Raw genomic sequence first — 24,978 nt, forward strand, 5'->3', positions numbered from 1 at the left:
TAGGGTTGGAAAATATACATTAAAATAAAGATATGGTAAAGAAAAATAAAAAATACAAATATTTTCATTTCTACTTTCATTTTCAATGTGTGTTACATTTTTCTTTGTCCTTATCTACTCTATCAGGCTGCTGAATGAGGCAACTGGCTCACTACTAGACAACGTGCAGCTAGTAAACACCCTGCAGACTTCTAAAGCGATGGCTACTGAGGTTTCAAGGCAGCTGGAGAACAGTGAAAAGACTGAAATTAAGATTGACTCTGCTAGAGAGGTTAGGTATATGGATGGAGAGATAGGGGCAGTGGGGGTTGGTGCAATGGTCACAATTTCATTTATAGATACTGTATGTCATGATTATGTGCTGACTCAACAGGCCTACCGTCCATGTGCCCAGAGAGCCTCCATTCTCTTCTTCATCCTAAATGATCTCGGGCACATTAATCCAATGTACCAGTTTTCTCTGGATGCTTACATTAACCTCTTCAACCTCAGCATAGAAAAAAGCAAGCGGAGCCACAAGCTGGAGGAAAGAATTGCCAAACTCAATGACTATCACACGTATGCAGTATACAGGTGAGCATGGATGCACTAAGAATAGGCATATGTTTTTGCATGAGGTCATTTGTGGGTAAATTGCTGTAAAGGTTTTGTATGGAAAGAAACCTGTTTCTTGAGATGGTCAAATATGACTGTCAGTTACTGTTACTAACTCTATTATTCTTTTCAGGTACACATGTCAAGGTCTGTTTGAGGCTCATAAGCTACTCTTCAGCTTCCAGATGTGTGTAAAAATCCTTGAGGTTGCGGGCAAGCTAAACATGGATGAATACAATTTCTTTCTCCGAGGAGGACTAGTAAGAAAACATGCAACACACATAAACATCTTGCTGACTGCTTGATTTTGCATCATCCATCAACACAAATGTTGTATTTTCAAAACACTTACAGACATAAAATTTAGAACCATGAATAAGTTGTGCTTCTCTTCATAGACAACACATTCATTCACAATGTGTTTTTCCAAACTTGCCACAGCCATAACAGAATAGGTTGTTCCTAGCTGCCTCTCTTTACCAGTGTATTCCCCCTCACTGGTCTATTACCACATTACCATGCAGCTAATGTGTGGCTCTATCATGAGTTGATATACTGATGTAAGTAGAGCCACTGATAATTTTATGACTGTTTGTAGGTACTTAATAAGAGGGATCAAATGAAAAACCCCTGTCCCAGTTGGCTGGCAGACTCAAGCTGGGACAACATCACAGAACTAAGTGAGTTGCAAAACTTCACTGGCCTCAAGTATTCCTTTGAGCAGTACCACCAAGACTGGAAGCATTGGTTCACCAGGGCAGAGCCAGAGAATACCACATTACCAGGTTTGTATATATATTGTTGTTTCTGTTGGTGTCTGTTTTTTTATTTCTTTAGTTGGAATTACATTTGACAAAGTTTGGTTAGTATGAACATTTTATCACACTGAACTGAAAATATGGATTGTGTTAAGTTTCCCCTTTCCTTTTTGTTGTTGTTTTTTTTTTTTTCTAGGTGAGTGGGAGGATAAATGTAATTGGCTGCAAAAGATGTTGATTGTGCGCTCCCTGCGGCAGGACCGTGTCTCTTTCTTTGTCACCTCCTGCGTTGTTAAAAACCTTGGTCCTCGCTTTGTGGAACCACCTGCTCTTGACATGAAGGCAGTGAGTGTCAACTCTTGTTCATTAATACATTATGTGCTTCAGCCATTTCATTAATGCGATTTTTTCAAATAGTTTTTCACTCCAAAACTCAACATTAAGTTTCAAGTGAGCTGCACTCTGTTGGCTGATTGGTTTTCACTTGCTTTCTCTCTCTTTGCTGAATCTATCTATACTCTTTTAGGTTTTGGAGGAATCCACCAGCAGGACTCCTCTGATTTTTGTCCTGTCTTCTGGGGTGGATCCCACAGGGGCCCTGTTACAACTAGCTGAGGCCTCTAGCATGAGAAGCCAATTCTATGCTCTCTCCTTGGGTCAGGGACAGATCCCCATTGCCAAGAGCATGATTGAAGAGGGCATCAAAAATGGTATGATTATCCTGTTGTTTAGCATTTTACTAACAACTGTTTTCATCAGCCTCCTCTCAATCTAATTCATCTCATGCGTCTTATTCTGTGTCTAGGTCATTGGGTCTTCCTTGCCAACTGCCACCTCTCTCGCTCATGGATGCCTGATCTGGACAAGTTGGTAAAACAACTGCAGGTGCAAGAAGCCCACCCAAACTTCAGACTGTGGCTCAGTTCCTCGCCATTTCCTGGATTTCCTGTTAACATCCTGCAGACTGGCATCAAGATGACTACTGAACCACCAAAGGTGCATGTGCTGCTTACATATATGAATTTCCAGAGCAGATTTAGGCTTTCTACTGCAATGTCTGATATAATATGCATGGCAAAAATTCTGCACAAAGTTATTTGTATCAGAACCTTTAAAAATGTTTTCCATCATCATATATCCTATACATAAAACTCTCCTCATTGATCTCAGGGTGTGAAAGCCAATATGAAGCGACTCTACCACCTAGTGACAGAGAATCAGTTCACCCACTGCTCAAAACCCATCTACTACCGGAAGCTGCTCTTTTCCCTTTGCTTCTTTCACAGCATCCTGCTTGAAAGGAAGAAATTTTTGCAGCTGGGCTGGAATATTGTTTATGGCTTCAACGATTCTGACTTTGAGGTCAGAGTCTCATCTCATACTGAAGCAGACTGTGATAGAAAACAGAACAATCCATAGAAGATGTTGGTGGTGAAAAGTAATGAATGATATAGTAAAGATGATGACATTGGGGTTTTGGTAATAGTGCTAGTGTTAAAGTGTAATGTATGTATGGGCACACTGTTCCTATCGTTATCTCCTTTAAACCCCAAATGTAGGCTTGAGTCAAGCAGGCAGGCTGTTTCATACCCTGTCAGAGTCTAATGGATAGTGACAATCTAGTTCTAATACGTAAGACTAAACAGTGCTTTTGAGCTTTGTGAACATTTCACATACGGTGCTGTGAAAAAGTATTTGCCCCCTTCCTGATTTCTTACTTTTTTGCATGTGTTTCAGATCATCAAACAAATTTAAATATGAAACAAAGATAACCCAAGTAAACATAAAACATAAAATTTTCTGTGATGATTTTATTTAAGAGAAAAATACTGTTCAAACCTACATGCTCCTGTGTGAAAAAGTAATTTCCCCCCTCGTTAAATTGTGAGGTAACTGTGATCATATTATTATGGAAAGCTGAGTTCAATTTCATAGCCACAACCAAGGCCTGATTGCTGCCAGCCCTTTCAAATCAAGAGATCACTTAAATAGAACCTGTCTGACAAGGTGAAGTAGGCCATATTGAACCCAAGACATCACGCTGTGATCCAAAGAAATTCAGGAGCGGATAAGAAGAAAAGTAATTGACATGTCTCAGTCTGGAAAAGGTTACAAAGCCATTTCTAAATCTTTGGGACTCCAGCAAACCATGGTAAGAGCCATTATGCACAAATGGAGAAAGCATGGTACAGTGGTGAACCTTAGCAAGAGTGGCCGGCCTACAAAAATTACCCCAAGAGCACAGCGATGACTAACCCAAGAAGTCACAAAGGAACCCAGAACAACATCTAAACAACTGCAGGCCTCCCTTCCTCAGTAAAGGTCAGTGTTCACGACTCAAACATAAGAAAGAGACTAGGCAAAAATGGGATGCAAGGCAGAGTTGCAAGGTGAAAGCCACTATTGACAAAAAAAGAACATAAAGGCTTGTCTCGTGTTTTGGGGCTGCTTTGCTGCTTCAGGACCTGGACAACTTGCTGTGATTGAAGGAACCATGGACTGCAGTTGTTGCTGCTAAGGGTCTTTCAACCAGTTATTAGGTTTAGGGGGCAATTACTTTTTCACATGAGCCATGTAAGTTCAGATGCTTTTTTCCTTTATTAAATACAATTGGCACTTAAAACTTCATTTTGTGTTTACTTGTGAGTTATCATATAAACTCTTATTTAAATTCGCTTGATCTGAAATGGCTAAAAGTGACAAAGGTGCAAAAAAGTAAGAAATCGGTAAGGGGGCAAATAATTTTTCACAGCACTGTATCTGCCTTCTGTGTAAAATAGTTATTTCATTGCAGTATTTTATATTGCATTTCAATCTCACTCTGTTCAATCATCTTCAGGTGAGTGAGAGTCTGCTTAGGCTGTACCTTGATGAGTATAAGGAGATTCCCTGGGATGCACTGAAGTACCTCATTGCTGGGGTCAACTATGGTGGTAATGTAACAGACGACTGGGACAGACGTCTTCTAACCACGTACATGCAAGACTACTTCTGTGATGCTGCTGTCAACCAGACTTTCTTCAAGTGAGTCCTCCTAACCATGTCAGCACTCTAAATTCAAATACATCTGGCAAATAATAATTATTATTAACTTTCAATAAAAGACATACATTTAGTACTGCAGATTCTCATATGAATGATATCCTAAACTTTCAATGACTATAAAACCCCTTGGAGCAACAAGCTGTTGGAAGACACATCCTGTTGTCGTGGAAAAGATGTGAATCTGTTTCAGAAGGGTCAAGTTATTGGCATGCATCAAGCAAAAAATCTAAGATGATTGCTCACGGCTATGTTTAATAGGGAAGGGAACTCAAGGGATTGGGACTAAAGAGAAAAGCATTTATCAGTGAGGCTAATCGGAGATCATTTTCACACATGGACTGGCCAACACATAGTCCAGACCTGAACCCCATTCATAATCATTTGGATGTGCTGGAGAAGACAACTCTCCCATCACCAACACAAGATCTTGGCAAAATATTAATGCAACTCTGGACAGAAATAAATCCTGTTTTTGGACGTGTGTGTGTGTGTGTGTGTGTGTGTGTGTGTGTGTGTGTGTGTGTGTGTGTGTGTGTGTGTATGTGTGTGTGTATATATATACACACACACACAGTTGACCACTGTTTCTTTCATGGACCACAAAATGCCTAATACAGTATATCCCACCCAGTAACAGGTGCCATGATGAAGAGATAATTGGTGTTATTCACTTCAGCTCTCAGTAGCCATAATGTTATGCTCGATCGTTGTGCAAATCCAGTAGCCTATGAAAGGAAAAAACATACAGGTTACTGTTGTTTTTTTTTTTTTTTTTTTTTTTTTTTTTTTGTTCTTTGTTCTTTGTTCTTTTTTTTTTTTTTGTACCGCTCTTTATAAACATGTTATATCACTGAATTTGTCCACTGCTATCCCCATTTTTCTATCAGATTGTCCTGCTTAAGCTCCTACTATATCCCCCGTGATGGTCCCCAGGCCACATACAAGGAATATATCAGCATGCTGCCATCCACAGAGCATCCTGAGGTGTTTGGGCAGCACCCCAATGCTGACATTGCCAGCCAGATTGCTGAGACAAAGATGCTGTTTGAAATCCTGCTTTCTCTGCAGCCCCAAGTCTCCAGCCTGTCTAGTATAGAGCCAAGTCGAGAAGATAAGGTAAGGGGTAGATCATTTCAGAGAAAAGAGGACAAAAAGACAATGCTCTCAATGTACATTTTTATACAATGGGATCAATAATTTTATATCCATGCCATAGTTCTGGCCATACAGCACGGTAGTATTATTATCATTGTGTCAGAAAATCGAGAAAGTAATTAGGTTAAGCATCTCTGTTAGGGGTCTAACAGTATGTATGTATGTAAGTATGTAACTTGGTATGGAAATCACAGTTTGGTACATTTTTGAGAGAAATATGCAAACAAACAAAAAAAAAACAACCTGATCTTAATTTCTTTTTTTTTTTTTTTTGTCAAATTGAAAACTTAAAACAGTGACAACATTAAAAATAACACAATTCCTCGAACAAAGGATGGTCCTTTTTAAAAACATACCTGGGTCTAGGTAGGTGATAAAATAAAGAGTAAAGTGCGGCAAGTAGAAGATACTGACAATTTTCAACTTCACATTCAAACTGCTCAATTAAATAAAAAAAATATTTGCCTTTACTGTGGGAGTTGAAATAAACTTGAAATCTTTCATGCTTAATTCTTCAATGTATACATTTTCAATAAGGAGATTTATTCAGATGGCTCTGTGTAGCTCATTTTTACTAACATTAGACTGGCTCGTTAGATTATTAAATTAAATTAAATTAAATTTGCTTGGGTGGCTCAAGCTCAGTGAGGCTGTTCTGTGCTACACGCTAAATTAAGTTGCTTGGATGGCTTGACAACAACACATGGAGCTCTGTGATAGTGTTCTGTCACCTGGAGGAAACAACCAGTGACAAACAATTCTACTTTGCTTTAGTTATATTTTGAGTATGTTTGGCATATGCATGTATTCGTACTGGTTCCGTAAGAATGGATGTGCCATTACACCCATAATTTCTTTGTAAGTAGAATTTTAATGTTATGTCCTCTTGTTGGCATGAAATTTGAAGTCACATCACTGTTTTGATGGAAGATCAGAACTTTAGAGTCATTTACACACATTGCTTGAGAGATTATCAAAATCTTCCCGATTTTACAACCATTTAGGACTATTTTGGGCACAGCTTGAACAATGATATCTATGAAGTAATATTGCAGTTGAAGATGAATGAATATTATACCCTGGGGTTCAGACCCATATGCCTGCATGGTCTTGAAAGCATACCAGTACATAGATAGTATAGAGTAAGGTAATCCTGTAACAAATTTCATGGTCCATTTGATTAAAAGCCTCTTATCTCATTAAATCCAACCTGTTAAGACCTTGCTAAGTCATGGCCATAGGCATTTAATTATCACAACATAACACAGGAGCAGCAACACTGAGATCATGATCACCCTCAACGCCAATACCTAGAAAGAACCTGAGGAAGAACCTTAGGTGTCAAGCAACATACTTCAAGTATTTCTTAATTACGCAACAGATTATTTCAGCATCTATTAATGTCAAATTGTCTGTAAATTTTATTTTGGAAGCACATTTTCTATTTGGCCACTTTCGGTTTTATTTTGAAGTCTGTGTCTTAACTATGTGTTCCTGTCAAGTTTCTTTCATTGTTTGCCCTGGCCAAATTGTTTGCACCTGTGTGCTGTTTTCTACCCTCCCCAGTGTATTTAAACCCCGCTTCCCCTTCCCTCTGTGCCAGATTGTCTTGCATGTTGCAGTTGTACCTAGCCATTGTTTCATGTTCCCTTGTGTACTCTCAATGTATGACCAGTTTTTGTTCCTCCACCTATGATTACTGAATGCTGCCTTTTGTACTGTTGCCCTGTTTGGACTGTCTACCTTGTTTTTGACCCTCACGTCTTGTGTGTGCCTGTTCCCCAGTCGTTACAGATTAGAGCAAAATGTGTGGATAAAATCCTATCATATATTACAGCATAATTTTACATTACAATATCAATATTACAATAAGTAAGTTTTCTAGAGGATAAATCCAATCTGTTGGATTTGGATTAAACAACAAGTTGGTTTTTTTTTTTTAAAGAAATACTATCTTCATAGTTGGGGCTTTGCATGCCCTCGACAATGTATTTGAATTTTCCTTATTAGCACATACACATAGCTACACAGTACTGGTGGTATCAAATGCTGATCTAGGAGTTTGTTTCTTTGTGGAGAAAAAAAAAAGAGATATAAAGGGTTTTCGGGAAAAAAAAAAATTACATTTGTCAAAGACAAAGATGACGATGATGATGATGATGATGATGCTGATGATGATGATGCTGATGATGATAATAATAATAATAATAATAATTAATGTGTATATGACACTCAAATGTGGAGCCACCATATGGATGAGAAACTCATGAACTATTTTAAAACATTTGTAATCACCTGCTATTAGTAATTGTGTTCAGGCATAGAGTCCTTGTTTTGAAGGCAAAGTATCCAATACCAATTTTAATCCCTCTGAAAACAAATGCCAATTCTTTGTTTTCTGCTTCTACAAATTTCCTGATGTTTGGCAATAGTTTTTCTATTATGGCTTAAATGTGATCTACAAGATATGGTATTATATTGGTCCAGGTTGGTCCATAGTGTCTTCCTCAAGGTCCCTTATGATGGCCCTTGTGGATGTTTGGGCATGTTTTTCCTTGCCACTGTCGCCAAGTACTTGCTCATCAGGGGATGTGGGTCTCTTTGAATAATTTTATAAAGAGTTTGGTCTATACCTGCTCTATATGTAAAGTGCCTTGATGTGACTTTCCTATGATTTGGTACTATACAAATAAATTTGACTTGATTAACTACTATTGAGGACCTTTTAGGAGCTACAACAGATCTTTTTTATGAAGCACAATCATCTGACTGATTTTTGTGCAACATTTCATTGGTGCCTCTAGGTATTAGAGCTGTTGGGAGACATTCATGGGAAGATTCCAGCTTTGATTGACTATGAGAGCACCAGGTCCATCATCCAGGACAACTCTTCACCTCTTAATGTGGTCCTGCTGCAAGAGATCCAGAGATACAACTCTTTGCTGGACACCATCATGTATGAACTCTCTTCTGTATCTCTGTGTATAACTTGATTTTGACATGAGAAAGGGGTGCTTATGCCTGTTGTAGACAATTATGTAGAAATAATCTGTCAAAGAAGAGGGGCTGTCATTAGAGAATAGTTAGGCATCAAAACTTAGAAACTCACGCAAAATGATTGAGCTTGCATCCTACATAAAATTAATATGCTACAAAGAACAATTGTCCAATTAATCAACCTCCTAATTTGTATTTCCTTGTCTGAGTACAGGACAGCAAAGTGGCATAGTGGTTAATACTATCACTGCAATAAAATGGGCTCGATACCCTCCCCATGTGGAGCTTGCATGTTCTCCGTGTGCCTATGTGGGCGTCCTTCAGGCACGCTGGTTACCCTCTCATAGTCTAGGTTGATTGCCCATAGGCATGAGTCTGAATGGTTGTATGTCTATGTTTTGGCACCATGATAGACTGGAAACTTGTCCAGTGTGTACCCCAACAATGGAACATTGGCTGGGATAGGCTCCAGCTCCCCCCATGACCCCCAAGGATAAGCATTCAAAAATGAGAGCGAGAGATGTCTGAGTGCAGTGTAATACAAGTAGATCCAGACTAGGAAGCAGAAAAGGATGTTAAAATTACAGATGTGCGGATACAAATGTGTGCTTGTTTTTTAGTTCTTCTTTGGTTGAGCTGGAGAAAGGGATCAAAGGTTTTGTGGTGATGTCGCCCAGTTTGGAGGAGACTTTTCTCTGCATCTATGATGCCCGTGTACCATCACTGTGGGAAAAGGTACCATACACAAGAAGCTCACCCATAAAAACACATACAGTTCTTGAACATAAACCCTCATAGTCCTCATTAACTCACTGGCATCTTTTGGTGAAGATGCTTGGTGAAGCACTCCACTTCTTTCTCATTAAGTGTAAATGATTTACATGCAGATACTGTATGTACAGTGATGCAAATGCAGTAAGAGATGGGAAAACCAGATGTGAGAAATAAGACCTCCACCTGCTACCTTCCTTTTATCTCACAAATAGGAATAAAGGCTGTTCAGATCAACAGTATTGCAGCAACACTCTGTCTGCATCTATCTATTTATTTTATTTTTTTTAATCTTTGAAAAGGTTAGCAATGCATGACCATACTCAACGTAAACTTTGAAACAAATCTAGACTTATTGGTGTGATTGTACTGTATAATCAAATATTAACCTGATATTTCCCTGTCATCCCTGGGCTCTGCAACTGTGTGTTGCAGTAAGCTATGACATTCTCATTCACTTGGTGGTACTGTTTGACTTTGTGTCGCCTATCTCTGTGGTTTTCTGTGGTTCAAATCGGCCCCTCATTTAAACTCTTTGGCAATTAATTTTCATTCAGTTTGTAAATATGTCGGACGCTGTAGTTTACTCTGGTCCCCTGCCCAATCTGACCAATGACAATATGTATAGCCGCATGCTGTCATTCCACCGCTGGTTGTTGAGGCGGTGTCCAGAAAACAATGTGGGCTACATGGATAACTGGAAGACTTTACGGGGGACATGTGGTCTGATTAGGACTTAAACTCTGACATTTCTGAATCAAGACCAGGAGCAGGACCAGAGCTGTAGTTTTACATTCTTCTCTGCACCTCAGTCAGAGCAGTTGCCTGCCCAGACTAGAATAGAAACACTGCCTATAAAAAAAAGTGGTTTGTCCCTCAACAACCTAAATTTAGTAAATCCATTAAACCAAAAGTAAACAGAAGAGGAGTTAAAAACAAGAACTTAATTGAAATTAAAACTACCACCAATTAAGATCTAAATATTATAAAGATTTTATGTGGAGTATTGAATATTAGATCACTATCATCCAAATTGACCAATTAATATTTCGTCACAACCCTCTTCTCTCCGACCACTATGACATGACATTTGAATTTACAATAAATGGCTGCAGAGCATCTGGAAATAAATTAAGCTGCAGCAGATGTTTATTGGAAAATGCTGTGGTCAAATTTCAGGAGAATATTCATTTGCTCAACTGCCATGTCTAAGGTCAAGAGAAGATTTCTTCCCCCACGCAGATTGATGGCCTTCTAAATAGCACTATGGCCTAACTTTGTTCAAAACGTAACTCTATGGCTTCTCTGGAGGAAAAAAAAGTAATGAAACAGAGGAGACAGGTACCTTAGTATAGCTCTTAAATTTTTTCCTTAAAGCAGACATCACCGGAATTTGAAAGGAAGTGACTCTTCGCATTGCCCGAAGTGCTTACTATTCAGCGCAGATAGAAAAAACAAGAACAGTCCTAGGTTTCTCTTCAGTACTGTTGCTAGGCTGACAAATTTCATTGCTCATTTGAAACATTGTTTCCTTTAGCTCTTAGTAGTGATGATTTTATGGGCTTTTTTACTAATGAAATCGTAACAATCTGAACAAAAATTTACCAGCTCTTACGCAGTCCACTCAAATCAAATGCAGGAACTTTAACACCTGCTTTGTATCTGGAATCTTTTTCACTTTTATATTTCTCCAAGCTTGTTTCTATTGTCTCATCTAAACCATCAACTTGTCTCTAAGACCCGATACCTACCAGACTATTTAAAAATGTTTCCCCACTAATTAACATGTACATTCTGTATTTGATAAATGTGAGTTTATCTCGTTATGTACTGCAGCCTTTCAAAACTGCCGCTATTATACACCTCCTCAAAAAACCTAATCTTGATCTTTTGACTAATTATACCCATATTTAACCTCCCTTTCATTTCCAAAATTCTTGAAAAAGCAGTTGCAAGCCAACTATGTGAGCATCTGCATAGGAATGGTTTGTTTTACATTTTTCAATCAAGTTTTTTATTACATCATAGCACAGAAACAACACAGGTAAAAGTTACCAATAACATTATAATGGCTTCAGACAATGGATTGGCTTCTGTGACGAAGGCAAAAACCACAAAACTCTTCTGGTGAGAATAACACTAAGAGACTTGGGCATCTTGTTTTTTTTTTTAATATATAAACATATCTTGCAGCAAGGGGCACTCAGTCACACCAAGCTCAGTACTCTGAAGCAAGGAGTGATCCCTTCTTAAGGCATTCAGCAGATGTACGTATACTGGCAAAGTGTGATCCATTGTCAGATGCATTTTTTCTTTGGGATGCAAAATCTGGCACACAGCAAAAGATGTGAAATGTTTTGCTGGAACAACTGCTATCATTTGGAAAACATGTCAACCGTAACCAAATGTAGGGGAATTAGGTCATCAATACGAGTTGATAATATGAATAACAGGATAAGGTACCACTCATCTTTAATGGCTGAAAACGAGGAACGTTCAGTTTCAATGACCTTTAAATAATTAATGATCTAATAATGAGTTCTTGTCAAATGGGCAGTGACACAAACCCCTTTTAAACAATGACATAAGACCAAAGGTTGTTTATTTAACACAAGTTAACAAGAGCACACCAAGTCAGCAAAAACAAAACATGATGTAAAATATTCATACAAATCAGTGAATTAGATGAATGAGTGTTTTCTTGGTGGAACTGTAACACCAGACTTATGACAGATAGTGAGATATGGCATCAGCTTACTTTTGGAACTGGTCTTCCCTGATATGCCACAGCTGGTGGGGGCACCTGCGGTCAAAGCCAAAGGTCCCTCTCCAGCTGTGGACTCTTTCTCGGGCGATCTTCACAAAGTCTCCACATCATAGCGATTGTTTGAAAAAAAAAGTAAAAAAATAAATAAATTAATAAAAAAAAACAAACAAAAAAAAAAAAAAACTTAAAAACCTGAGTCTTTCCTTGCAGGTTAGGTGACCAAAAAGGAGAGACGTGCCTGTTTTTCTCTACTATCAAGCAAGACTTGTAGGGTTCTTTGGGAACCTCCATTCACCAGTGTTTCATCTAGTTGGTCCCATGATACCTCTAGGAGGCTAGACAGTGATAACTGGCGTCCCAGAGTAACCCCCCTATCACTGCTCCTCACACCAAGACAATTATCTCAAACAGGACTATCATCACCTACTCCAACCTCTCACCAACTGCACCAGTAAAAAGTGCGGTGGGGATACAAACTCTGGTTTGGGAAGGGGGGAGAAATAGAAGAGGCAGAGATTAAAGTAGGGATGGGATACAGACCCTGGTTCAGGTAGGGAGTAATGAAAGTATAGAGGGTGGAGGACAAGCTACACTGGCAGATTCAGCAAACAAACTCACCTAAACAGTCATATAATCAGAGACAAAGACATAATACAAGACAATACAGGCCAACTCACCTGGACTAACCACATGGTCTCAAAGAGGCTCACACAGGCCACATCCTCCACTTAAATACACTTCCTCTTCCTGCATTTTTTCCTTGCTTCTCCCAAGAGTCTGCCTATTCTAAGTGTTCCCCCTGCTGGGCCCCCAGCTACTATTAGTTCTTCTAATCCAAATCCACTGACTGGCTGGCTCTTCCTGCCTTATCCAACATTTCCTTCACTATTTTCCCTCACACACTGTCCCCTTCCTCCTAACTCCCTGAACAATATAAATAGATACACTCACCGACCACTTTATTAGGTTCACCTGTTACTTGTTAATACAAATAGCTAATCAGCCAATCACATGGTCGCAACAAAATGCGTTTAGGCATGTAGGCATGGTCAAGACATCTTGCTGAAGCTCAAACTGAGCATCAAAATGGGGAAGAAAGGGGATTAAGTGACTTTGAACATGACGTGGTTATTGGTGCTAGACAGGCTGGTCTCAGTATTTCGGAAACTGCTGATCTACTGGGATTTTCACACACAACCATCTCTAGGATTGACAGAGAATGGTCTGTAACACCTTACTAAATGTTCATCATAAAATAAGACACAACCATATTTATTGACTGAGCAAATGCTAAACAACAAGCACAAACAATAAAAAATAGCCTCCACGACATCTGTGGATTTATAAAATAGTGCAACTTGTGAGCAGAAACACTGCAAAAACTCTAAATCTTACCAAGAATATTTGTCTTATTTCCAGTCAAAATGCCTAATTTCTAGTCAAAACAAATCTTATTACACTTAAAATAAGACTCATCATCTTAAAAGTAACTTGTTTTTAGATGATGGGTGAAAATATCTGTCCATGGAGCGAGATGTGCCGCTTCTACAAGCAAAAATCTACACCGGTCTCCAAGTCTGTTGTTGTTGCCAATGACAAATCCTCCACTGATGTTGCATCCGCCTCTGATGCCATCAACACTGCCCCGGTTAGTGCCGCTTCTTCCTTGTTCTCATCCTCTCCTTCATTATTGCTCTCCACATTTGACACCACCACCGCCACCATCACCGTCCACTCTCACTCATCCATTTTGCAAACTTGCTATCTAAAGTCTAATACACCAAGCAATGTCAGAGGTCAAATCTCACGTGCCATCTGCATGCAAACCAGCCAATCAAATTGCATCACACAAGAACAGCAAAGTTCAAGGGTCATCATCATTTAAATATGCTATAAACAATATTATTTCTTAACAGGAGTGTTACCTATGATTGTTACATACAGACTTCGAGAGATGTCATTATTTTTGCATATATATTCATATTTCGAGAGAAGGGGGGGCTCAGCCTTTTGCAGGAGGTTCTGAAGACCCTGCTAGCCCCTCCCTTCCACTGCTGATATTATCACACACACAGTTCAATGAAAACATAAAAAAGTTAAATCTTGTTTTAAAATATTAAAGTCGCTCACTCATCTGAAAAAACGTCTCAAGAAAACATTCATGTATAAACATTTTCTTTGGTCTAATTGTGAGTTAACCTCTTTATAGTTAATGACATGGGAGAATGAGTACATAAAGCAATATTTATCAAGTAATACAGCATTTCAAAGCCACACAAAGGCAACTTATCTAACAAAATCATGATCAGTATTTCCAATTAAAATGCTTGTGAAACCTGTATATCAGTCTCATAGAATTGTGACAGTTTCTTCATGCAATATGTTCTAATTTCCAATAGGAATCCATTTCCAATTAAGCACTTGTGGCACATCAACGACATCAACCCAGTTAGAGCAGAGAGTGGAGTAGCCTACTTTGAATCACGTACACTGTTGAGATCTCTTGGCTGGGGCCCAAAGAGTTTAGATTGTCAGGAAACCGGGCGTCAAGCTCCGAGTGGCCCCTCTCGGAGAGGATGGACTCGGGAAGGTATTGGCTCTAGCCAAACGACGCAAAACCTTCTGAATTTCAAGAACAAAATTTGGAAAGGGAACAAAAGACTCACTTGTGGGAGATTTGATTTGAATTGATCTGGCTTGTTACCGTAACAAAGTAAAACTCGCGAAAAACACTCGCTCACGTATGAACAAGAGTGGGAAGCTAAGAGATAAAATAGAGGCAAGCAAAAAGAAAAAAATTAAAGTAAAAGAAGAAAAGCCTCAAAAGAGTAAAACTTTCAAAAAAAAAAAAAAAAAAGACTAAGAGTTTTAGGAGCGCACGCCTGAGGCTTGTGTTTTTATGTAGGGTCATATGTAGGGTGCGCTTTGTGGTGGTCGCCGCTCCATGGAGCTCACTTTCACTTCCAAAGGGTTATTTGCATAACAGAAAGGAGCTGATTCTAGAACTCTCTAAACTGGATTTGACTTTCACGCATGTGTAACCCTGGTTAGTTTCCGTAAGTACAAATCCCAATTCAAATCAAATTGAATGCACCATAGGTGTTTCTTTACTGTTCATTGAATTTCTGAGCTTACCTGAATGCATCATCTGCAGCTCTCAGTGTGTGAAGGGGAACGGTGGCCAAGAGGGATAGAGGAAAAGGAAGAAAAAGAACTGCTACTGAGCTATGTGTCCTTGTGTCGACCTCAAGTGATTATTAATTGTTAGAAAATGTGAAGAAGTGAACACGGATAAGTATCCGGATTAGCTTTTCCACTAACAGGATTAGTAGCATCATACTGATTCAATCAGTTAACAAAAGCCAGTCAGAATAGTCGGAACATGTTTGGATTGCTTGAAACCTGTTTTATGTGGTATGTTTATAATATGTTGTCATTGCGTTTTATTGTGACTAGCAGTTAGCAGTTTTCCAAGCTATTAGCTCAGCCGTGGCTGCCAACAGGCCCGAGGATAGCTCAGATAGCAACTGATAGATTATTTCATGTGTTTCTCATATTTTATGTGTTCCGGGTGTGTTGTATGTTTATATTTCATGTAACGTGGTGCACTGTGGAAAAATTCTAATTTAAACAGAACTGTTGAATAATTGCGCTGCATGTTGTGCAGGCTGGTTTTTTTGAGGAACGGATTCTTCAGTTCAAGTGTGACCCATATTGGCGCCTCTGCTGTACGGACGCTTCCGTTTGACGCAACCTGCATCACCGGCTGCGGCGCAGTGTGGTAGGCTTAAGGACAGGAAATAGTTTTTCCCTGTAGGACGCTGAAGGACAATTAAATGGACAATTTATATATATTTTTACTTTGTACTGATACTTACCTGGTTCAGCAAATATTTTATTTCTATCATGTGAGAAGAACCACATTATTATTTTGATTTGTATAAAACTGAACATTTTCTGTTGTGTTATATTTGATTATACACAGTCATACCCTATTATGTGTCATGTGTGTTACTGTGGGCTCCGAGTCAATCTTTCTCAAGTTGAGTACTACTTCCAATCTCCTTTCCCGATCTAACTAATCTAGAAGGAACTCAGGAAGACTGAGGAAAAGGTTACACATGTATCTTACCTTCTCTCACCATGTTCCATTCATATTTTACAACATACACAATCTATATACATCTATACAGCTTTGTCACAACCAGCACAAGTCACTTAAGGAAAATACCCCAAGGGTCAGCGAGAGCAGGGGTGGAAGATGACTCACAGGCAGATTACATGGTAACAGATACTGGAACGGATAAGACTACGAGTTGGATATGTGACTCAGTGAAGGATAGGGGCACGGACCTATTCTCTTGGACTAGAAGTGGGCAGAATAGTTTGAAGGGCATAGTGATTGTGGCTGGAGGGAATAAAGACGGTAGATTAGAGGGAAAGATGCTCCAGGTTTGTCCTTGTGGTTGGCAGAAAATAACATCAGTCAGAGGCCTTAGAGTGCATCAAGGAAGAATGAGATGTGTGGGAAAGGAAGGGCAGTGTGGCCGCATCGATCAGAACTTTGTAAGAAGTCAATTGAGTAAGTCGGATGAAATCCAGCGACAGGTAGAAAACCACAGTTCGAAGGATATCAACAACACAGCCACAGAGGTGGAAGAGGAGATTATAAGAAGGGATGCAGCTGACATTGAGGTGAATAGGCCAGTTAGAGAGAGAAATATGGAGCAGAAAGCTAGAGTTAGATGGCCACGGGCAAATAGTAGCAAGGGATGGGAGATAGTCAACAGGGACTTGTCAATAATTCTGAGTAGACTAGGAGGAGACGCAAGTGATAGATTAGAAAAAATTGGAGACGTAATTTACTCTTACGGTGTCGAAAGATTTGGGGTGCAAGAAAGAGGGTTGAAAGAGTACAGGTAGCTAAGTCTAGACGGCAAAGAGAAATTGAGAAAAGAAGACAATTAAGAAAGCAGTGGAAAAGAGCTACAGAGGAAGAGAGAGAGGGAATTAATGTGTTGCAAGAGGGGTTGAGAAGTAGGCTAGCTGTGCTTAGAAGGGCTGAAAATCTTAGGAAAAAGAGAAAAAAGAAAGAATATGTAAGAACAGCATTTTACAGGGACCCATTCAAGTTTGTTAAAGGATTGTTTAACCAGGAAAAGGGAGGGCAGCTTAAAGCGACAAAGATAGAAGTAGAAGAGTACCTGAGAAATACATATTCAGATTCTGAGCAGAATAGAGTAGTAGGACTTCCACCTGACATGCCACCATTAGGGGAGATAGATCAAGAAATGGATGTTAGACCACCTAGGTGGAAGGAGGTAGAGGAGGTAGTCAGGCGTGCGAAGGCTTCTTCGGCCCCAGGGCCAAATGGAGTCCCCTACTGGGTCTATAAAAGCGCACCTGATATCCTAAAGTTTTTGTGGAGGCAGTTAAGAATAGTTTGGAAGAAACAGTCTATTCCCAGAGCATGGCGTAGGGCAGGAGGTGTTCTTATTCCTAAGGAGAAGGAGTCCTCAGAGTTGAGTCAGTTTCGTATGATCTCTCTCCTGAATGTAGAGGGGAAGATTTTCTTTAGCGTAGTTGCACGACTAGGTACTAGGAGACTAGGAGACTAGGTAGTTATTTAGAAAGGAATAGCTTAATAGATACTTCAGTACAGAAGGCAGGAATACCAGGTTTCACAGGGTGTTTAGAGCACACTAGCATAATTTGGCATCAGATTCAGGCAGCCAAGAGTGAGAAAAAAGATTTGCATGTGATATTCTTGGACCCAAATGCATTTGGGTCAGTGCCACATAGTCTTATTTGGGAGGCGTTTGATTATTTTAGAGTGCCTGGAGTAGTTGTCAATTTAGTAAGAAGCTATTTCCAAGATATCAGACTATGTTTAAGTACGGCAGGCTTTACAACAGGTTGGCAGAACTTAGAAATAGGTATTATGGCAGGGTGTACGATTTCTCCATTAGCATTCACAAAGGAGTTTAAATGTACTAAGGTTAGGACAGAGCTCCTGTTATCTGGGAGTAAAGACGTGGTTGTTAGTAAAGTTGTTCCAAACCCAACCAAGGGGAGAAAATGGAATCCAAGAATGGCAGTGCATACCGAGATTGTGGGTAATGTACAGATAGGCCGGGGAGGCTTGGGGCTTGGCTCAGGCAAACCGGTGTGGAGTAGAGCAGGTCCCAAAGAGAAGAGGAAGCTAGTTGTGGAGCAGGTTCGTAGACAGGAGGAAATATTAAGAGGTGCGAGGGCAGTGGCTCAGGCTAAGCAGGGACAGTGGTTGAACTGGGAAGGTGTAGAGAAGAAAAAGCTTAGTTGGAAAGAGCTGTGGAGTATGGAGGAAAGTTGGATTAGATTTTTGATAGGGGCAACATATGATGTTTTGCCAACTCCCCAGAACCTAAAACTCTGCGTAAATGGAGACCCGGTATGTTTGTTGTGTTCAGGTACTGCAACTTTAAAACACATCTTGTCAGGTTGTAAGGTTAGTCTCTCACAAGGCCGATATACATGGCGACGTAACCAGGTTTTAAAAAGCTTAGCTGCAGGCATTGAAGATATACGGAGGCAGGCAGTTTTAGGAGGGTCTAAGACAAAGAGAGTTGCAATACAGTTTGTGCAGGAAGGAGGGAAAGTTAATAAGATAATAAGGAAGCAAGCAGTTTAGAGGATGCTAGTGACTGGAAGATGCAGGTAGATTTAGGAGGAAAGCTTGTTGTTCCCCAGGAAAAAGCCTGCACAAAGCTAAAGCCTGATATAGTTTTGTGGTCTAGGAGTAGAAAGAAAGTATATTTCATAGAGCTGACTGTGCCTTGGGAGGACTTAGTTGAAGAAGCATATGAAAGGAAAAAGCTCAGGTATGCAGATTTAGGTAAGGATGCTGAGCAGCGAGGATGGAAGGTTCGGATTTGTCCAGTGGAAGTAGGATGTAGAGGGTTTGTAGCAAGATCTGCTCTTGCTTTGTTGAGGGAGTTAGGAGGAAGCGGCCAGAGGGTGAGGAAAATAGTGAAGGAAATGTCAGATGAGGCAGTAAGATCTAGTCAGTGGATTTGGGTTAGAAGAGGTAATAGTAACAGGGGGCCCAGCAGGGGGAGCTCTTAAGATAGACAGACTCTAGGGAGAAGCAGAGGAAGAAATCCAGGAAGGGGAAGTGTATTTAAGTGGGGTTGTGGCCTGTTTGAGCCTCTTTGCCACCATGCGGTTAGTCCAGGTGAGTTGGCCTGTGTTGGTTAGTTGATTTTACTTGAATATAGGATTGTTTAGATGAGGTTAGTCGCTGAATCTGCTAGTGTAGCTTGTACTGCCTCCACCTCCTGCACCCTCTATACTCTCATGCCCCCTACCCGAACCAGGGTCTGTATCCCATCCCTACTTTTATCTCCACCTCTTCTATTTCTCCCCCCTACCCGAACCAGGGTCTGTATCCCCACCCCGCTTTCACTGGTGCAATTGGTGAGAGGTTAGAGTAGTTGACAGTGGTGTTGCTTGAAATAGTTCTTTGTGTTTGTGCCTTTTCGACACCATGCGGTTAGCCTAGGAGAATTGGCCTTTGTTGGAGTGTTGGCTTTGGCTGTTCAGGTGAATTTAGTTGCTGAATCTGCTAGTGTGCTAGCGTAGCTTGTATTGCCTCCACCTCCTGCACCCTCTATACTTTCATGCCCCCTACCCGAACCAGGGTCTGTATCCCCACCCCGCTTTCACTGGTGCAATTGGTGAGAGGTTAGAGTAGTTGACAGTGGTGCTTGAGATAGTTCCTTTTGTGTTTGTGCCTCTTTGATACCATGCAGTTAGTATAGGTGAGCTGGCCTGGGTTGGAGTATTGTTTGAGTATAGGACCATTTAGGTGAGTTTAGTTGCTGAATCTACTAATGCAGCTTGTATTGCCTCCACCTCCTGCACGCTCTATACTTTCATGCCCCCTACCCGAACCAGGGTCTGTATCCCATCCCTACTTTTATCTCCACCTCTTCTATTTCTCCCCCCTACCCGAACCAGGGTCTGTATCCCCACCCCGCTTTCACTTGAGCAGTTGGTGAGAGGTCAGAGTAGGTGATAGTAGTGCTGTTTGAGATAGTTGTCTTTGTGTGAGGAGTGGTGATGGCTGGCATTAGGGGGTGACTCTGGGACGCCAGTGTTCACGGTCTAGCCTTCTGGAGGTGTTGTGGGCCTAACTAGACGAAACACCGGTGAAAGGAGGTTCCCACCTGATGACCCCAAAGACATGATAGCTATAACCGCTCACTGGCCTAGTTGGATATGATCTGTAGGGAACATAGAGCAGTGTGAAAGTTTGTTGCTAGGAAGGTGATCACTGAGTCTGGTCCATTTTTTGTCGCACAAGTTTCTTGTGTTTCTCTAAATAAGTTATCAATAGAAGTAGTTGATACAGTGGTATTGAACTAATCTATTGGTTTACATAATACATTTCAGTTGAGATGGATTATGAGGATAGGAGAGTGTTACAGTTGAAGAGAATGTTCTCCTTGATGATCTGAATGGAATGCTATCCTGGTGTGAGCACCCCAGGGTAGTGTCTTGATGGAGCTCAAGAGCCCCCTCATGCGCTTACCATGACTTGCTTATCTCATCTCTGCCATCCAGGGTCCGCTGCATACTTTATCGCAATATTCTTAAAACAATTCCCATTTTCACCATTTGAGTCGTATGACTCCATGTAAGTTTTCTGATATGATTAAACAAACTTTTCACAAACATTTTTTTTTTGTTTGGAAGACTATAGAAATTCAGATGTTTTGCAGCCAATGAAACATAAGACATAAGGCGCTACTTTTTTCACATGCTTTGAACCCTGCAGCTTAAACAACTATGCAGCTAATTTATGGTTTTTTACGGGTAACGAGCTTCATGCTGCCAATACATTTAGCGTCACATCAGACCAATTAAATTACTGAACAGGTCACAGTGGACCAGTGAAATTGTTCGAAATAAATTAAACGCACCCACACTTAAGTCTTCAGATCAGTCATTTATTTTGCGCTTCATGTACACAGCCTGGTGACTGTGCTTGCCTCTTGCTTTTAGACCTGACAGCCATGTAAGACACAGAAGACCATGACATACTCATCTTCCCCCTTGAGCACTGTGGGAATCCAAGGATAGGCCTTGGATTGGTTAAGGTCATCGCTCCATGACAGGGAGTTTCAAGTTAGCTTTGGGGGCTCTACCTCGCCCTCTACCCTACTTTCTTGTGGGGTCTTCCAAGGTTCTACACTTGGACCTATCTTGTTTTCATTGCATTTACTTCCCCTTGGCTCAATTTGAAGGAAATGACATTTCTTTTCATTTTCACAATGGGAGTCCTTTTTATTTGCTTTTAAACAGCTTTGATTGCATAAAAGCCTGGTTTGGCCTTTTATGCAATTGAACTTTTAAAATTTTAATGAAAGCAAAACATTGTCCTCAAACCCAGTGGCATTTCAGTGGCTTTCCCTTTCTTTCCCACCTACAACAAAATACCGTGCCATTTGAAGGAAGATTGTGCAAGCAACTAAAAAGTGAGTTAGCAAGTTAAACATTAAACAAGTTAAACACAAAATTGACACAGTTCTCCATTTTTGCAGACAAAATTAATGTTTTGTATTATACACAATTGAGATTTATTAACTGCAGGGGACTATAAGACTTCTGAGGACACTCAGTGTAATTATTATTTTTGACAATGACGTTTATTATCTGATTAGATGACTGACTGATAATGTGCAAAAGATTCATGTGTGTCTGGTTTATGAAATAGAACGTAGCATCTCACAATTTTCAATTAAGCAATTGTTTACTTCAAAAAATAAGTGAATTAAATCAAATGTATAAATAAATGGCCAAATCACACTGAAGTTACTTTAATGCACTTTACATATAATGATCAGTTAGGTTAAATAATTAAATGAAATTACATCAGTGCAACAGTGTTGCAACCGACTCTTGGGCCACAAGAAAAGAGATACTTGAGGTACATGAAATTAAGCTATCAGGAACAGATATTTACTGAAGTAAATATTTAATCAGATGGGGTTTGGAAGTCAGTATCAGTAGTGTAGGTGAGTGTATGGATGCGATGATCCATGTGCAATGCATGTTGTCAGTGCAAAATAAAGCAAAAAAAAAGGCCAGCATGCCGGTTGCGTGCTGCGTGGAGGAAGGGCTAAGGTGAAGGGGAGAGCAAAGCAAGAGAACAGGCATCTGAAAAGGTAGGGTTAAATAGGCCTCTGTGGGAACACTGGCCAGGTCTTCCAATCACCTTAATGGCAGACCTGGAAGCACACAAAACAAAATACATAGAACACGACACATAGAGCCTGGGGCCGTCACAAACAGTTTCACATCCTCTCTCAGAATCATGATTGTGATGTGAATTATTTGTAGGTTCCTCTAAATCTTCTGTGACTTACACAAATCATATTTGCTTCGTGATTCTAAATCTATGAAAGCAAGTTGCAATTTTAACATGACATAGGATGTTATACACCTTGCATGTGAAACCTTACACAGTCTCTCTGTTTATCAGACTAGTGAAGACTGGTCAAACCAATGCGTTCAAAACTGATGAAGCCCCTGGGATAAGGAGGTGAAACGTCTTTGACGAACCTAAGTCCAGTTGCATTGGATTTGCATCTATTTGTGTGTGTTGCAGACTTGCAGACAAGACTTGCACAGTGCTGCTCTGGTCCACCTGGATTTTTTCCCATTATATGTACCTGCCAACAGCTGCAATCATAAAATGACTGTAGATTTATCATCTGTTTCACTCTATCTTTGTTCTAGGCATATCCATCCCTGAAACCCCTGCCAGCATGGACCAGGGATCTTTGTCAACGAGTTGATCAGTTTGCCCACTGGGCAGACACAGCCCAGCCACCCAACTTGTTCTGGCTCTCAGGGTTCACCTTTCCCAATGGTTTCCTTACTGCTGTACTGCAGACTTATGCTCGAGAGCATAATGTGAGATTTCAGATAACCACATTCACAAACAACATAGTTAAAAACAAAACACGACACAAACATACACTGTATTGTTACATACATACATTATATTGTTTTGCTTGTCACTGATGGTCACATATATTTCAGAATGTATACAGTAGTTAGGGTTAGGACACTTTTCAGTTGCAATGCTCTGCTGGAATGAATGGAAATGTCCTTGTTTGAGCTTTTGACCAGTGACAGTAAAAGTACATTTTCTGTTTAACAATTGACATTGCATGGCGCTGTTCCTGTAGATATCAATTGACACACTGTCCTGGGAATTTATCGTATCCACGGTAGAGGACAGTGATCTCCTTATCCCGCCCAAGGTAACTCTGACACATTTCTTTTTCCATAAAGATCTATAAAGCCAAAAGAGCTTTTCAGCAGTCATCACCACTTTCCATCACATTTTTCATTTCAACTCAAATATTACCAGTGTTTCATTTGAAGCAGCACACTTAATTGTGCCACTTACTTCCACTCCATCAATCTGGTCTCAAATGTTTTTACAGTAAGTTGACTTTTTTTCTTTAGAATTTTGACAATGGTGTCAAATGTTTTTATTTGTCTTGATGCTCTCATGCTATCATTTCTGTTATGATTTATATTATTTTCCACTCTTCATTTTACTTTATTCGTCTAAATATCTACCACCTTGTCTTCCATGTACCTCGAGTTTCTCCACAACTAGGCCATAAGTGCTGGCTCACTCCAAACTTATTTCCTTTCCTGCTCTTTCTCTCCTTCCTTGCTCTGTGTCATGACCTACTGTTACCCATTCTTCTCTCTTTTCTCTGCAAATCCTGTTTCTTCCTCACTCCTCCATCTTCCTCTTTTCTACCCTCTCTCGTCCCTTTCCATTACACCTTTCTCTTTCTTCTCAGTTGCATTAGTTAATTGGTAAGGCTCTTGCAATAAATGTTTTTTCCAAAGCTAAATGAAAAATGTCATTCCCAAACAGTTCTCTCTCTCCTACTTTTTATCTGCTTTCTTCCTCTCCTCCCTCTAGAATGGAGTATTTGTCAAAGGTTTGTTCTTGGAGGGGGCAGGTTGGAACAAGAACAACTCCTGTCTGGTGGAGGCTGAGCCAATGCAAATGGTCTGCTCCATCCCCGCCATCAACTTCAAACCTGTGGAGAACCGCAAAAAGATGAGCAAAAGTGAGTTGTTTGGGACTTTGGTCCTTCTTCCTTTGTACTTTTTATTATTCTCTTATTTCCTGTTTTATTTTACTCTGAATGATTCTTCTTCTCTCATCTTGTTGTAGATAGTTTGTGATCTCATTCCCCTTGATTTTACTGTCTCAGCTTTGTTCCTCTCTTATTTACGTTTTGCACGTGTAGATATGTACCTGTGTCCATGCTACTACTACCCAGTGCGTTCTGGTGGGCCAGGTCGAGCATCTTTTGTGGTTGGTGTGGAGCTCAAATCTGGAGTTGAGACCTCAGACCACTGGATCAAGAGAGGCACTGCTCTTCTCATGAGCCTTGACAACTAAAGGACTTGATGCATTAACATTTACATTGACAAGACTTTGATGTTTGATTGTTTTGTTTTTTATGTTTATTGCTTTAAATGCAATCTATTAAATCTTATCTGGGAATAAATTGTTGGAGTCATTCTTTGACAACTACTAAGCTCTTTTTCCGTTTTTCGTAATTGTTCTGTACCATTGGCTGTGCCATTATTCTCTCAACTGACCTTCATTAGTCTTTCCTGGTTAACCCTTTTATCTTGCTCAAAAACAGACTGGTAGTAGTTTCCTGTTTTTAAATGTTTTACTGGAAACTTGTTTCTTTTTTACATGTCATGATCAGGTCATGAATACCTGCCAAGGAATTCAATGAGCACTACAGACAATTTCACTTCTTTAATTTCTTAACTCATTGTCAACTAATTTATGTC

General features: G+C 40.0%; 1 protein-coding gene across 1 annotated transcript in view; it reads left to right on the plus strand.

Moving 5' to 3' along the window:
• Positions 1-24,571, plus strand: part of dnah2 (dynein, axonemal, heavy chain 2) — a 100,719-nt gene extending 76,148 nt beyond the window's left edge. Inside the window, exons 72-87 of the mRNA XM_029525894.1 lie at positions 127-271; positions 374-573; positions 728-854; positions 1,193-1,379; positions 1,549-1,697; positions 1,879-2,062; positions 2,158-2,348; positions 2,523-2,714; positions 4,192-4,376; positions 5,285-5,513; positions 8,357-8,508; positions 9,170-9,284; positions 22,870-23,046; positions 23,325-23,399; positions 24,083-24,233; positions 24,417-24,571. Of these exons, the coding sequence (XP_029381754.1) occupies positions 127-271; positions 374-573; positions 728-854; positions 1,193-1,379; positions 1,549-1,697; positions 1,879-2,062; positions 2,158-2,348; positions 2,523-2,714; positions 4,192-4,376; positions 5,285-5,513; positions 8,357-8,508; positions 9,170-9,284; positions 22,870-23,046; positions 23,325-23,399; positions 24,083-24,233; positions 24,417-24,571 (2,614 nt within the window). The remainder of the gene's footprint in view (positions 1-126; positions 272-373; positions 574-727; positions 855-1,192; positions 1,380-1,548; positions 1,698-1,878; positions 2,063-2,157; positions 2,349-2,522; positions 2,715-4,191; positions 4,377-5,284; positions 5,514-8,356; positions 8,509-9,169; positions 9,285-22,869; positions 23,047-23,324; positions 23,400-24,082; positions 24,234-24,416) is intronic.
• Positions 24,572-24,978: the final 407 nt, after the last annotated feature.

The sequence above is a fragment of the Echeneis naucrates genome, chromosome 18 (genome assembly GCF_900963305.1).
Source record: "Echeneis naucrates chromosome 18, fEcheNa1.1, whole genome shotgun sequence".
In the NCBI taxonomy this organism is placed as follows: domain Eukaryota; kingdom Metazoa; phylum Chordata; class Actinopteri; order Carangiformes; family Echeneidae; genus Echeneis; species Echeneis naucrates.